The 15,412-nt window shown below is 32.7% G+C and overlaps 1 protein-coding gene across 1 annotated transcript; it reads left to right on the forward strand.

Moving 5' to 3' along the window:
- Positions 1-1,458: 1,458 nt before the first annotated feature.
- On the forward strand, positions 1,459-8,939 carry LOC134697974 (nuclear factor 7, ovary-like). Its single transcript, XM_063560258.1, has 3 exons — positions 1,459-2,323; positions 3,791-3,914; positions 8,440-8,939. The coding sequence occupies exons 1-3, from the start codon at positions 1,459-1,461 to the stop codon at positions 8,924-8,926; spliced, it is 1,476 nt and encodes a 491-aa protein (XP_063416328.1). The 3' UTR covers positions 8,927-8,939.
- Positions 8,940-15,412: the final 6,473 nt, after the last annotated feature.

The following is a 15,412-nucleotide window of genomic DNA, read 5'->3' on the forward strand; positions in this document are numbered from 1 at the left end:
TGGCCAACAAGGCTAAAATAGTGCATAGGGTAAAATGCAGTTTTTGGATCATATTTCTGAAACCAAAGCATCTAGAGAAAATCTGCCGGAGATAATTGTTCATAATGTCAAGTTATCTGCCCTGAAACTTTCATACCAATCGGGCACCTTATTGTTGGCTGCTGCCCCTGAATTGGTAATTTTAAGAAAATTTTATAGGTTTTGGTTATTATCTTGAATATTATTATATATAGAGATGAACTGTAAATAGCAATAATGTACAGCAAGGTAACATCAACAAATAAGTTAACTTGACCAAAGTGGTCAATTGACCCCTTAAGGAGTTTTTGTCCTATATCATGTATATAGTCAATTTTTGACGATTTTCATAATTTTGTATATTTTCGTAAATTTATACAAAATATTTTCCACTGTCACTTTCATTATAGATAGAGATAATTATAAGCAGCAGGATTGTTCAATAAAGTAAGATTTATAAACACATCAGCAACACCAAAACAAAATTTTGTCATGAATCTCTCTGTGTCCTTTGCTAAATATGAACATAGACCATGGTGAGCGACACAGGCTCTTTAGAGACTCTAGTTTATATAGTGGATTTGTAATAATTAATTTCCTTAACCCTGTATGCGTTTTTATAGTTTCTGGCCAATTCTTTTACATTTAACTCTTGGCATTTCCAACTTGATTAAAATGGAATATTGGTAACGACAGTTCCCACTAAATCATTATAAAAACAGATTATATCACGTAACTTCATTTAGTAAATCAATAAATAGAAAATCACACTTGATCGGTAAATGTTCAAATTTTTAAATGCATAGTTTATCGAGTTTGAACCGCTGATAACAATAGTTATCAACGAGGTTATACAGATTAATATCTCTCTATATATATCAGAAATAAACTGATCAAATACATGTATTTGAACATTGGACAACGTACAAAGTAATCTTAAAGGTAAGAAAATAAGGAAGTAATGGAGCAATTATATTTGTTTGAGAAACTCAAGAGGGGAACAACATAGTATGTAGGATTCAATTAACCATCATACGAGACTGACATTACAGTTTAAAAAAATGAATAATAATGTACATTTAGTCTCTTCCTTAGGCATGTTTTAGTAAAATATAAATAAGGATTAGTGGTACAACATGACTACAATATTTGCAAGGGAAACATGATGAACATATAAAGGATTAATTTGTTACAAAAGATATTCATATGTTTGAATCATTATATATATAATCGCAGTTAGGGATGACAATAGGTGTTTAAGGCACCAAATATTAGGCTAGCGGTTCAATGAGTTTCCAACGTTCTATGCTTGATTCGATCGTATCATACTCAACTGATATCAGTTTAAAAAAGTACTTATGTGACAAAATACTTACATGACAAAACGAATATCACATGCTACATTACAATAAAATTAAATTTCAGAAACTTTGTAAAAACATGACATCATCGAGTACAGATTTTTGTTCCCTCTGTACAGACGATGACATATCTAGCCATGCAATAAAGTGGTGCACAGAATGTGAAGTTTTTCTTTGTACAGATTGTGAAAAACATCACAAAAGATCGAAGGCATCTAAGGAGCATATTACTTTGTCAACCGTTGATTATCGTAAGTTACCGAAGTCCATTCACCAAACAAGCAATAGGTGCAATGACCATGACAAAAAGTACGAACTTTACTGTTCTGTTCATTCATGCCCTTGCTGCATCCAATGTATCGCTGATAAACACAAAAAGTGCCAAGAAATGAAACCCTTAGCTGACTTTTTGAAAGATGTCAAATCATCCGCTGCTATCCCCCTACTGCGAAATGATTTAAAGGAATTGAAGGAATGTTTTGAAGAAGCCATAAAACACTTAAGATACAAAATTAATACAATAAACATACATAGAGAGAAGGGAATCGAGTATGTAAGATCTATTCGTAAATTATTAGACGATCATTTTGATAAACTAGAAAGGAAAATTATTGACGATTTAGAATCCAAACATTCGGCGTTGAAATCAGACATGGAGGACCTGGTGAAAGAGATTGAAAACCGATGCAAACGAGTTGGTCAGTTGGAGGACGAATTATGTACTATGACAAAATATGCAACTGAAGTGCAACTATATGTCGGTATGCAAGAACTTGAGAAAACGACATCAAAAGAATCGAAATACATAGAAAATTTGAAAAGTAAAAATCGTTTGGATAACAAAATCTTGGAGGTCAACATTTCGTCAGCTGTAGATTCAATATTGCAAGATGACTATTTATTTGGAAATATAACTATCAAGTCTACACCGCATAGTGGCCATGGTAAAATTGGAAGAAAAGAGCAAGCCTAGCGTATAGTTTCTATGGTTCTTAAGACTGAGCAAGTTAAACCTTCACCGATGAATAGCTTGAGGTTTCCAGCAGGTAAACATATTTCCTAATGGTCCATTAGATAAGACTGTTTGTTTGCCTGTTTGAATTATTTAACACTAGTGTTTTTTTAATGATTGACTTTTATAATTGTGACTTGGATGAAGAGTTGTCTCATTGTCACTCGTAGCTTATCTTCCTATATCAAATTAATGGAATTCTTCTTGATACGAACAAGACTGATCTAATCATATTATGTACTCGATTGACACTTTTCTTTCATTTAAGTAATTGTTCCCTTATTACATCAATGAACTTTTTTTGAAAATAAAATAAGATAATATGTTAAAATAGAAAAATGCTTCAAACAGAAATATTCAGACTGGACAACACAAACCTAACTAAAACCGGGGATGAATTCAGACGATCCAGAATAATTAGCAGTTCAAGACCCCGTTAATTCTGAAATCGTACAAGTTACCATCAGCAAATCACATTATATTTAGTAAGATATTGAATAATAGACATTGTAAGAGGAATTAGTTTTATGTATGCAATGCTATTTAAGGGTTATCTTAACGACGTTTGAACATTCTATACTCGATTTGTTTATCTATCTATTGTTCAACAGACAGACGGTTTGTAGAATGATGGTGATGGTGGTAGGGTTATCAATTTCAGATGGCAAATGTTCTACATCCCGTTTAAATTATGTCAAATTCCCAAATTTCAATATTTTTTTTCTTTCGAATAATGCAAATAACGTTGCTTTCACGTTACACTGTGTGGTAAAATTTCCCTAAAAATCGCTAGATATTGACATCGACCTGGTATAAATTCGTTATCAACATTCATATCCGTAGATATGTATATGTTAACCCCTGCTTTACCTCAGGGTGTACTTAGAAACATCAGGGTGTTAAAATATACTTAACGTAGATAATTATACCTTTAATGTGCGGATCTTTGGTTTAAGCCGACCAGTGATCAAAACTCAGACACCCCTTATTCGAGAAAAATCACCCTACCATGAACACCAGGAGGCGGTATTCTATATTTGATGATGCTGCGATGATGCAAGGACAAGCAACTGTTTCTTTTAGTTAAAAAAACCTACACTGGACTGCGTCTGGCGTAAATATAAAATTATAATCCTGGTATCTATGATGAGTCTATTTACGGTGTTTAGCAAGAAAAGGACACAACATCTCTCTTACTATAAACCAATAACTAATCGTGACTTATCTGAAGTTTCAGAGAAGTAATACAGTAAACATGTTTTTTTTAGGATGTACAACATTAAATTACTCTTATGGCGAAAAGTTGAATCCCATAACAAATGAAAATATATGTTAAATTTAAATAATTGACTGCTCCATAAAAATATCAGTTCTAACTTACTCTCTTATACTTGTACAGCATCCAGGGTTTCTCTTGATAAGGAAACTGCACATAGAGAAGTTAGTGTTTCGAAAGATGGAACAACTTTTGTTAACAGAAGGCCATCAATTGGACAAACTTCGCTTTCATTTAATCCAAACAGGTAAGCTGGTGTTGTATTTACTGCTTAAGGATGTATTCCTCTGACTTTTCAGGTATGGTTGAAATCTCGTTATCATTAATTTCCAAACATGCAATGCAAGTGTAATATATCAATGAATTTTTAAAATATAATAATCAAACAAAACTCTGTGAAAAAATGTGTATTTACAATAAATAATTTTTGAGTAATCCAGTTTTCAAATTTTAAGATCAGCCAGCCTGACTAATTAAATCACATAAGCAACACGACAGGTGCCACATGTGGAGCAGGATCTGCTTACCCTTCCGGAGCACCTGAAATCACCCCTAGTTTTGGATTGGGTTCGTGTTGTTTAATCTTTAGTTTTCTAAGTGGTGTCATGTGTTTTTCTGTTGATCTTTTTCATTTTTAGCCATGGCTTTGTCAGTTTGTTTTGGATTTATGAGTTTGACTATCCCTTTTGTATCTTTCGTCCCTCTTTTAGCCAAATTATGAGAAAATGGGTGAGGGGGACAAAAAATGATTAGACTAGAATCATTTTCATCCTATATCATTTCAGTCTTTCCAAATTTCTTAGATATGTTTCTTTTCAATCATTTATAACAAAACAGCTGAAATAGTATGCATTTTGTTCTTAAAACTGAGAAATATCACAAATTTACAAAATTGGTAACATGGTAAATTTGACACAAAAAAGCATCAACATATGATAAAACTTTCTTATATTAACACCAACCTATAGTTTCTTTTAAGTTAAAATTATTCAGATTGGTCCATTTCATCTTTACTGAAAGTAAGAAAAACATTAATTGTGGAACAGTGTTTATTTTTCTCACGATAATAGCACAAAATAGGTAAAAAATCGATGAAAAATGAGAAAATCATTAAAATTGGGCATTTTCAAATGGCCGTAGCAAAAAAAGAAGTGCACCACCATGATTTTTCTTCACCAATTATCTTTTTACAGTCTTATGAACCCAAAATTCAGGTTAAGAAAAAAAGTTTTATTCTATAAATGTTTGACTCCTCAGAGGTGTACACCCTTAAATCTATCATAATATAATTAATCAAAGACGTTGGAGCTTGTGCAAATAGAAGAGTTTTAAATGTTGTGCTTTGTGTACTGTTTTTTTTAGCCTATTTGTCTGTAGCTCATGACAGTTTTTTTTTTCGTTTATCAGTTCATTGTCGACTAATGCATTTGGTATGCTTTTTGTTATCTATTAATCATGCTTTTCTTTGTCTAATATGTTCTGCTTTTTATTTGTATTGTAGTCCTGTAATATTTTGTTTTCATTTCAATGTTATATTTAACTGTGCCATTAAAGTACGAGGTTTGGCATGCCTTAAAACCAGGTTCAACCCACCACTTTTATTCCCCTTTAAAAGTGTCCTGTACCAAGTCAGGAAGATGGCCATTGTTATAATATTGTTCGTTTCTGTGTGTGTGTTGCATTTTAACGTTGAGTCGTTTCTGCTTTCTCTTATTTTTGATATAAGACGTGGCACGGTACTTATCTATCCCATATTCATGTATTTGGTTTTGATGTTATATTTGTTATTCTCGTGGTGTATTGTCTGTTGCTTGGTCCGTTTCTGTGTGCTGTTGCGTTTCGGTGTTGTGTCGTTGTTCTCCTCTTATATTTAATGCGTTTCCCTCGGTTTTGGTTTGTTGCCCCGATTTTGTTTTTTGTCCATGGATTTATGAGTTTTGAACAGCGGTATACTACTGTTGCCTTTATTTATTCCCCACTCTTTTTGGCAAAAAATTTAAAAAAAGGTGAGAAAAAAAAATGAAAGTGAAAATGAAAAGAGGAGACTTATAGACTTTAAAATTATATTTGTTTTTGTTATTGGAATATTTCTTTTTTCATAAATCGGGCCATTAATTTTGTGTAGGGTATGACTTTTGATCATTGTTTCAGGCCGTACGATGAGACATCTAGTAGCAACTACTACGTCACTTGGTCTCAGTTAGGGAGTTGTCTCATTGGCTATAATTATGCTTCCTATATTTAATATTAATATAAGATCAAGAGTTTTTTTTATGGTTGATAGCTGTCATAAGTTCCCCCTTTTCCGTCTATTTTAGGTCAATTGTGAGTTTATACGGTCAATCAAACATGTAGACCTTACAAAAATACTATACAAAAAATATAGTTGACTTAAATACTGATAGTATATGCGAGTAAGCGTAAACATAACGTTGATCAATTCAATGAAACGTCAAATTGAAGTCTAGGTCGGTTAAACCTTGCTCGACAGGCATAAATATCTAACAATCATTCCATGTACCGACTTAAGCTGATCAGCAGCGCATAGAACATTTGCACGTAAGAGAAGGACTTTATGATAAATCCAATGAGCAATCATTCCTTTTATATGGAATGGGGTCTGGTAAAAAAAAAAAATTCCATAAAGACGTGTGCAACTAACAATGATTCTCTAAGCCAAATATTTCGAACATGTTTAACCTTTATAGTGTCGGAGAATCAGAAACAAACACAAAAACTTATGTTAATTACTTGACAATTAAAAGAGGTAAGGTAAACATTTTTGACACTCATGCATACCTTGAATGATTGTAAATATATAAACTTTACTAGGTGTCATATTACTCATAACTTTAAAAAAAAAAAAACACTTGAAAAAAATATGAGCATAAGACCATACAAGAAGAACATGTATATTATTATCCTGGATTCATTTATTTTCTTTTGTATCCATTTTCGTGGATCAAGGAACACTAACATGTTCGTGGATATTTGTTTTCGTGGTTTTGCAAAAGTCTGTATACAAGCCCATAGAAAAAAAAATTGTCATTCGTTGAACATTTCATTTCGTGGTTCATCTTTATTCACGAAATCAACGAAATATCCAACTAATAATATTGAATCTACATTATGCTACACGAAAACGTCGTTAAATATCCGTCCGTATAAAAGATTTGAAGTTTCCGGATCTTTAACAATCTAGTGTAAAAAGATTTCTGCAAAGATAATCATTTCTGTGTCACATCTGAGACAGGAAGACTGTCTGGTTTGCCTGGGACTTGTTTGTTTTAATTAATTTGAAACTTAAATTTATGGCTGGCAAGATTTATAAATGCCAGTTTGGGATTAAATATTCGTCTATTCATGATAATCGTTTATATAATAACGATTTCCCCTTTGATGAAAAATAAGTTGCATAATACATTGGGATATGCAAATACATCAGTTCATTTGTTGTTAAACTGTTTGCTGTTAAAACAATGCCAGATTCTTCTTGATAGAGACTTACTAGTGTTCTACAAGATTTCGGACCTCGTTACTTGAATGGTTACGGTAGGTCATTTTCAAGAATAAAAAAACTTTTCCAATCTACCTCGTGGCAATATGGCGTCGACTTCTATCTTAATTGTCTCGGATTGGCAGTTATCCTGCCAAGGTTTAATGCTTCACTCTTGGTGTTTCGGCTTCCGTCATCCATTTACACGGACTACTATTATGTGTTAAATGGCGTCAGACACAAATAACCAATAGATATATAAGAGATTTATAAAAAAAGTTTAAACCGCATCGTCAACAGTTTGTGTCTTTTTTAAAAAAGGAGTAAAGAGAAACAATCTTAAGCATATAAATCAGAGAGAACTGTGCAAACTATCAAAGTCATCTTTATGGTTTTATAAACTCAGACATGATAAAATCTTAGTTACGAAACTAAAGATGAAATTAAAAAGTTCCTCGGATAAAACCCTGAAGATTTAGGAATGAAACCCTAGATAAAAGTGTCATTACTATGTTTTTGTCTATACGAGTTTTTTTGTCATGACAACGATGGAATTGCCAAATCAAGACTTAAAGATCGATTATGTATCCTTTAAGTTTGTATATATTTTGTATTTAAATAAATTTGTGGTTTCTGAATTTCTTTATTAAGTATTTTGTTCAAGCAAGAAAGTAGATAAATACTTGTTTTGATATAACATTGTATATCTAGTGAAAAGGAAAAAGAATCCAGTTCCTGTTTAAAAAAACTCCCACTTGTTTGTTTTTGGTAGATAACCCACCAATAACATATTAATATCGGTGCATTATGGTACATACGTCTCTTGTTGAATAAAATATCATGAAGTTGTTTTACAAAATGCGAGGAATGCCCTCATAATGAAATATTGATGAACTTGATACACATGCTACATATTTAAATGAATGTTAGGAAACCTTCGGATAATTATTAATTATATCAACATGCATATTGATTTGTATTTTTTCTTGCTGTGGCAAGCATCATCATATTTATATTGTTTATCAAATTAAGATAGGCTTAATGTAATATAATCTTTTAAAAATTAAAGAATGTGTAGGAATTTAAAATGTCAGTTTGATTCATCAAATATAGATTTATAAATAGCTTATTTTTGCTTTCTTTGCAAGGATGACCATTTTATGTTAATTTTTTTTATTTTTTTTTTTATATCTTTAATCAAAATCGTGAGTGCTGTCTTACTTTAAATACGTTTTATAATTAATAACTTTTCTTTTAACATTTTTTTTTATTACAGACACAAATGCTACAAAGGTGCACGGGGGACACATGGTTTCAAAAAGCCTGGGATATATTTTTATGAAGTTATCCTGAGTTTGAAAGTTGTCGCTCCTATGCAATTAAACAGCATTGTCCTTGAAATTGGTATTGCCAGAAAGTCAGCCATAGATAATAATAAATATATTGATGGTCAACAATACGCCTATTCAATGATTGTTGCCCACCATCAAGTGTGTGATGCTGCATGTGTCCATGTGGTCAGAGATAGAAAAGTTAATCTTCATATACCTCTTGTGAAGAACCAGGTAGATGGGGAATGTCGTCTAGTATTTGGTTTCCTCTTGAATACAGATGTTAGTACATGGGAAATCTATAACATGGAAGAAGATGTTTGTATCTGTGTTGTACGTGATGTAAATTGTCACGAGCCTTTGTTTCCAGTTATTTCGGGTTACAATCCCTCACAAGTTCAAGTAACTGCTACATTTGGTTCAGGCCATTAAAAGTGTCTCTAATGATGTATAAGAGCAGTATAATATTATCGAACATATATCTAGTTATATAATTATTAAAATTGGATCTTTTAAATATACCATTTTAAACTGGATTACTGGAAAATATGAAAACGTCAACAACCATAGGTTTCAATTACGTTCACAAATTTAAATCTGATTGTTTCAAAATTAAATGAAGTTAAATTTGTATGCAACAGATGAGACTGAAAACTTCCAAAGGAAATCCAAAAGATAAAGTCGATGAAAAACAGACATTACCATTGTAAACAATAAAACTTTCGTTATTACTTATTTTGTTTTCCTATATTTTAATTTATTAATTAAGCTGTTTATGTATTTATTTATATGTTGAATGCATGTTTTAACCTCTCTGTAACCTTTGTATTACAGTATTTATCAGACAAAACAATTAACCATCTAAAGAAAAGATAAAATAGGGGCGAAAAATACCAGAGAGTCACACTCATAAATCGAAAATAACCTGACAACGCCATACCTAAAAATGAAAAAGACGAACAGACAAATTAAAGTACACAAGAAACAACATAGAAAACTAAAGACTGAGCAACACGAACCCAACCAAAAACTGATGTGATCTTAGGTGCTACGGAAGGATCAGCAGATCCTGCTCCACATGTGGCACCCGTCGTATTCCTCTTGTTATTACAAACCCGGTAAATAGTATGATTTGGTAGGTCATGAAAAGACAAGGGGATAGTAGATATGACGTAAGAAACATATCTGATAGGATAAAATGACAGTAATCCACAAAGCAATACATAGATAAAAGACTGAACAATCCTGAACAAACAAATCAGGGATAAGGGTGATGTGACCTTATTTCCTCCAGAAAGATCAGCAGGTCTAGCTCATTTGGCATCTGTTGTGATACTCGTGATCATGTTGATAAGTCTAATTGTAGAAGAAATCAAGAATGTGTCCATAGAACACAGATGCCCCATTCGCACTATCATGTCTATGTTTAGTGGACCATGAAAGTGGGGCATCAAAATTAGAAAAATCATATCATAAAGGACATATGTACTAAGATTCAAGTTGATTGAACTTCGACTTCATCCAAAACTACCTTGACCTAAAACTTTAACCTGAAACTTGCACTATCATTTTCTATGTTCAGTGGACCATGCAATCGGGATCAAGACTCTAATTTGGCATTGAAATTAGAAAGATCATATCATGGGGAACAGTGTACTAAGTTTCAAGTTGATTGGACTTCAACTCCATCAAAAACTACCTTGATCAAAAACTTTAAGCTGAAGTGGGACGAACGGACGGATGTATACAGACCAGAAAACATAATGCCCCTCTACTATCGTAGGTGGGGCATACAAATGACGCGATTGTGGCTTTGACAATTAGAACAAAATTGTGGTACTCTGTGATGCAGACATTTCTAAACGTATTACTTTAGAAGATATATAAAAGAGAAGATGTGGTATAATTGCCAATGAGACAACTATCCACAAGAGACCAAAATGACACAAACATTAACAACTATAGGTCACCGTATATATGAATGCTTGCTTCAATGGCTACCATGTAAGCAGAAACACTTCATCATGGAATAATAATTGGGAACACAAGAAAAGGAATATTGCATTATCTTGGAGTTATAAATGAGAAATTCACAGTACGAAAATTACAATCATATCTGTTATCGTAGGGTTCAGGGCACATGTTGTTCTCAAAGGCTTTAAGATTGTCTGTTGCTGATCTCGTTCTAAAATTGTTATAATATGATGTCGCTAAAAAATGAAAAAATAATATAAGAGAATAGATGCACTCCAATATACATGTCGTGCATGTGGAGCAAGAATTACTCTTCAGGAGGACATCAGATCACCTCCGATTGTTGATGATGTTCCTGTTACTCACTTAGTCCTTTAAGTTTGTAGTGATTGTTGATTGTTGTTTGTCTTTTCGCTGTTTTGTCTAGGCTGTTGTCAGTTTCCCTTCATCGTCTGTGTTTTGGAGTCTCTTGGGTATGTTCTGTCTGTTTTCTAAGTTGTGCTTATAAAGTAATTATACTAAGGTATTTTGATGACATACTATTTAAAGAATAAGAACAAAGTACAATTTTACTTGAAAAAAAAGCTTCATATATTAAAAGGCAACTCGAATCAATTTAATAGTACTTGAATTAACCTCTAAAATATAGTGACCCTAAATCTATTAATTGAAAGCAATTACAAAAAAAAAACTGATGGATTAAGTCGAGGATTATACTAGGCAATGGTCTAAACGCGAGAAAGAATACGTAGATACTCTTTCCGAATGGATACATGCTGTGAGGTCGTTGATACAAATCAGAATTAAGAAACTGAATGGGTCTTACTCTATTAATACACATGACAGTCAATTTTTAAAGACCCAAATGTTGCAAAACATTTGTCCTACCTCCATGACAAATATATTGTTGTCCCCGCAGATAAAGCCCAAACAACAACGTGTTTGTGTGTAAATATTATTACATAAACTGCTTGATACATGAATGAGTTAATGACAATTCAATGGGAAACTCAACTTATACCCTCACAACACTTGCCAAAGAGGGAATCCTGGATAATCACAGATTTACTATATGTTCTTTTGGAATTCTAACCAATGACGAAGAATGGATCTTTTATCACTGTATTGGATACATAAACTACTCACAACGGTATACTGTGGATTCATTTTTTTTGAAGAAACATGCGTTTCGTGGAAATTTATATTCGTGGTTTGGCAATCTCTGTATACAAATAAAATTGAGAATGGAAATGGGGAATGTATCAAAGAGACAACAACCCGACCATAGAAAAAACAACAGCAGAAGGTCACCAACAGGTCTTCAATGTAACGAGAAATTTCCGCACCCGAAGGCGTCCTTCAGCTGGCCCCTAAACAAATATATACTAGTTCAGTGATAATGAACGCCATACTAATTACCAAATTGTACACAAGAAACTAAAATTAAAATAATACAAGACTAACAAAGACCAGAGGCTCCCGACTTGGGACAGGCGCAAAACTGCGGCAGATGTAAACATGTTTATGAGATCTCAACCCTCCCACTATACCTCTAGCCATTGTAGAAAAGTAAACGCATAACAATACGTACATTTTTTATTTGGTCGGGTTGTTGTCTCTTTGACACATTCCCCATTTCCATTCTCAATTTTATTTAAAATTCAATTCAAGAGAAGTCCGAGTCTGATATCCGAAGATGTAACCAAAGAAAATAAACAAAATGACAATGATACATAAATAACAACAGACTACTAACAGTTAACTGACATGCCAGCTCCAGACCTCAATTATACTGATTGAAAGATTATGATGATTTCATCATATGAATTTCAGGCACAATCTTTCCCGTTAGGGGTTTAGTATCATACCATCATAACATATATGAGAAGAACAAAAACCCGTGTCATGCCAACAACTGTTTTTTTTAATAAATGTGTTTAGTTCCGATGCAAAGACCCTATAAGTGAATCAATATTAACGCCAAAATATGCAATCTTTAATGACCTGACAACCGTTTCGTAACTATGTCCCTTCTTAATAAGTCTATTTTTAAAGGTTTTGTTAGTTTCTGAGGTAAATGCTGACATTTTTGAGCTTTTTGTGCTTTTAAAAGAATATTTCCATAAAAAATGGAAGCCTATATAAAATATATTATTCGTTGAACATTTGAATTCGTGTTCACCTGTACCCACAAAATCCACGAAAATTGCTTTCCAACGAATTAAAATGAATCCACAGTATGGCTGTTTCTTCCAAATGCTCCAGGAAACCTCTTTATAAATTATTATTATCTATTTTATCAGCAACCAAAGTCGGACTTCAAAGTTTTTGTGAAACTGCTTATCTTAAAATTGGCGTGAATCAGATGTGGATACTAAAAAAATCCAAGATCTTTTAATTTCCTAGTGTATCACCAGCCTTTTTTGTTGACTTAAGTTATCATTGATATGTTCATTATCATAAATTAACTGTGAGAAAGACTTTTTTTGTAATACTAAGGAATGTGTGACAGTGTATTTTGGACTTAAATTCAAAATTCTCAATTTTGATATTCTAGACTTCAATTCTCTGTGTTTTATTATTCATTATATTTTATAATTTCATTTCTATTTACATTTCGTATCAAGGACTTAAAATCAACATGCTTTGATATGCTTTTAATTCTCAGTTTGGACATTGAGTGACATGTTGTACTCTGTTAGCTAATTAGTGACATTTTACCTTATTCATAATGTATTTTCTTAATTGTCATAATCAGATTATCATTTACTATCTATTCTTCAAGTTCTAAAAATAGTTTAATCTTTGTCAGTGAACAAAATTACTCGATTTAACTGTGATTTGTTATGTCTATACTTGTTATTCAATTGTGTATAAATACTTGCTTATAATTTTTATCAGCAAGATTCGGACTCAGGACTTTACCCTGAACACAGTCCATCTGTAATAAAAAGTATTAGTATTCCATGCTGAATTATTGGTTCATTCATCGCTAGTTCCAGAGTCTCCGTAGTTAGTTTTCACCAGAGTTTCAGTATTCAGAGTTTTCGTTGCTATTCAGAACAAGCGTTCATTGTGTGATCAGGTGCATCATACAATTTCAGTAACAAGAGACCATTCAGTCAGGCTCCTGTTACACGACCCCACAAGTCACCCAGATTCCCCGGTGACAGATTGGTGGACGACGACGGCGTGCTGATTTCTATGCTCAGCACACGATCCAGAGACCTCAAGCAGTCAAGCGAGTTCCCCAGATAAGTAGCGTTGACAATATTCAGCGATGGAGTACAGCTTCCGACCACAACGAAGACCATGGAACATCCAGTCAGGTTATAGTCCAGCATGTGGGAGGTGTGGCAAATTTCACAAACATTATATTTGTAACTCTTTCAATCAGAGATGTTATTCGTGCGGAAAATTCGGACATTATTCTAGTAAGTGTTTTTCCAAAGTAACAAAGAACAGCAAAAGTAAATCAGTTAGCTAGTGTGAAATCCAGAAAACAGAACAAGCGCGATACAGCTAGGATACATAGCTATATTTAGCGTAAAAATATTATCCGTGCTTTACCGTTCTCTGGTATGAGAAATTTAGCGTTCGTTCATTATTTGGATATTTAAAATGTGCTCTAAACAGAATTAAAAAGTGTCAAGCAGAAAATTTTCAAGGAAAAGAATACAAATCAAGAACAGCAAAAGTACATCGAGGCACTGAAAATTCATTTAAAGAATCAGCAAATCATCGAATCAGAGAGAGACCAGTTCAAGCAAGAACTTGTAAACCTTCGTCAACAGAAAGAAGAAAGTGCTTCGCGCATAAACGTACAGGAATATGTGAATCAAATTCAAGAAGTACGGAAGCAATTGATTGAAAAAGACAAGACTGTTAAAATGGTACAAGATCTATACTATTTACGTTCGACCGAATTTACGGATGAAATCCAATCATTGAAAAATGAAAAACAAGCATTGGAAAAAGAAAAGGCAGACCTATGTTCAAAGATAAATTTTCGAGCAGATTCGATTTCTCAATTGACTTTTCAACTTCAGGACCTTAACCACGAACTCCATCTTGTATCCTGCCAAAACCAACAGCGACCAAATCATAACAGACGCTATAACAACCGAGGAGGCGGCCGATATATATAGTGCTAAGTCCGAGGACGGACTTTATTGAGTGGAGAGGCATATGTGACAGTGGAAAAAGCAGCTTCGTTTATTATTTTGGACTTTAATTTAAAATTCTCAATTTTGATTTGTTAGACTTTAATTCACTGTGTTTTATTATTCATTATATTTTATAATTTTATTTCTATTTACATTTCGTATCAAGGACTTAAAATCAACATGCTTTGATATGCTTTTAATTCTCAGTTTGGACATTGAGTGGCATGTTGTACTCTGTTAGCTAATTAGTGACATTTTACCTTATTCATAATGTATTTTCTTAATTGTCATAATCAGATTATTATTTACTATCTTTTCTTCAAGTTCTAAAAATAGTTTAATCTTTGTCAGTGAACAATATTACTTAAATTAAGGTGGTACTCAACACTTTAACTAAAATTAATTTGACTCGTTTACTTGTCTTAAAATTTTGACAAAGTATTTACTCTGACCCTTTGACAAAAATATAAAAATTTCAAAAAATTGAACCAACCGTTTTATCAGAAACATTACACTGGTTATATAGCAGTTTGACGAACACTTATTTTGATCATTGAGAAGCTTAATATTCCCTTAACAACACAACGTAATCAAAACGTTTAGCTGATTTTACAGAGTTATCTCCCTGTTGTGTTAGGTACCACCTTAACTGTTATTTGTTATGTCTATACTTGTTATTCAATTGTGTATAAATACTTGTTTATAATTTTTATCAGCAAGATTCGGTCTGAGGACTTTACCCTTAACACAGTCCATCTGTAATAAAAAGTATTAGTAT

Source organism: Mytilus trossulus, chromosome 14 (genome assembly GCF_036588685.1).
Source record: "Mytilus trossulus isolate FHL-02 chromosome 14, PNRI_Mtr1.1.1.hap1, whole genome shotgun sequence".
Taxonomy (NCBI): Eukaryota; Metazoa; Mollusca; class Bivalvia; order Mytilida; family Mytilidae; genus Mytilus; species Mytilus trossulus.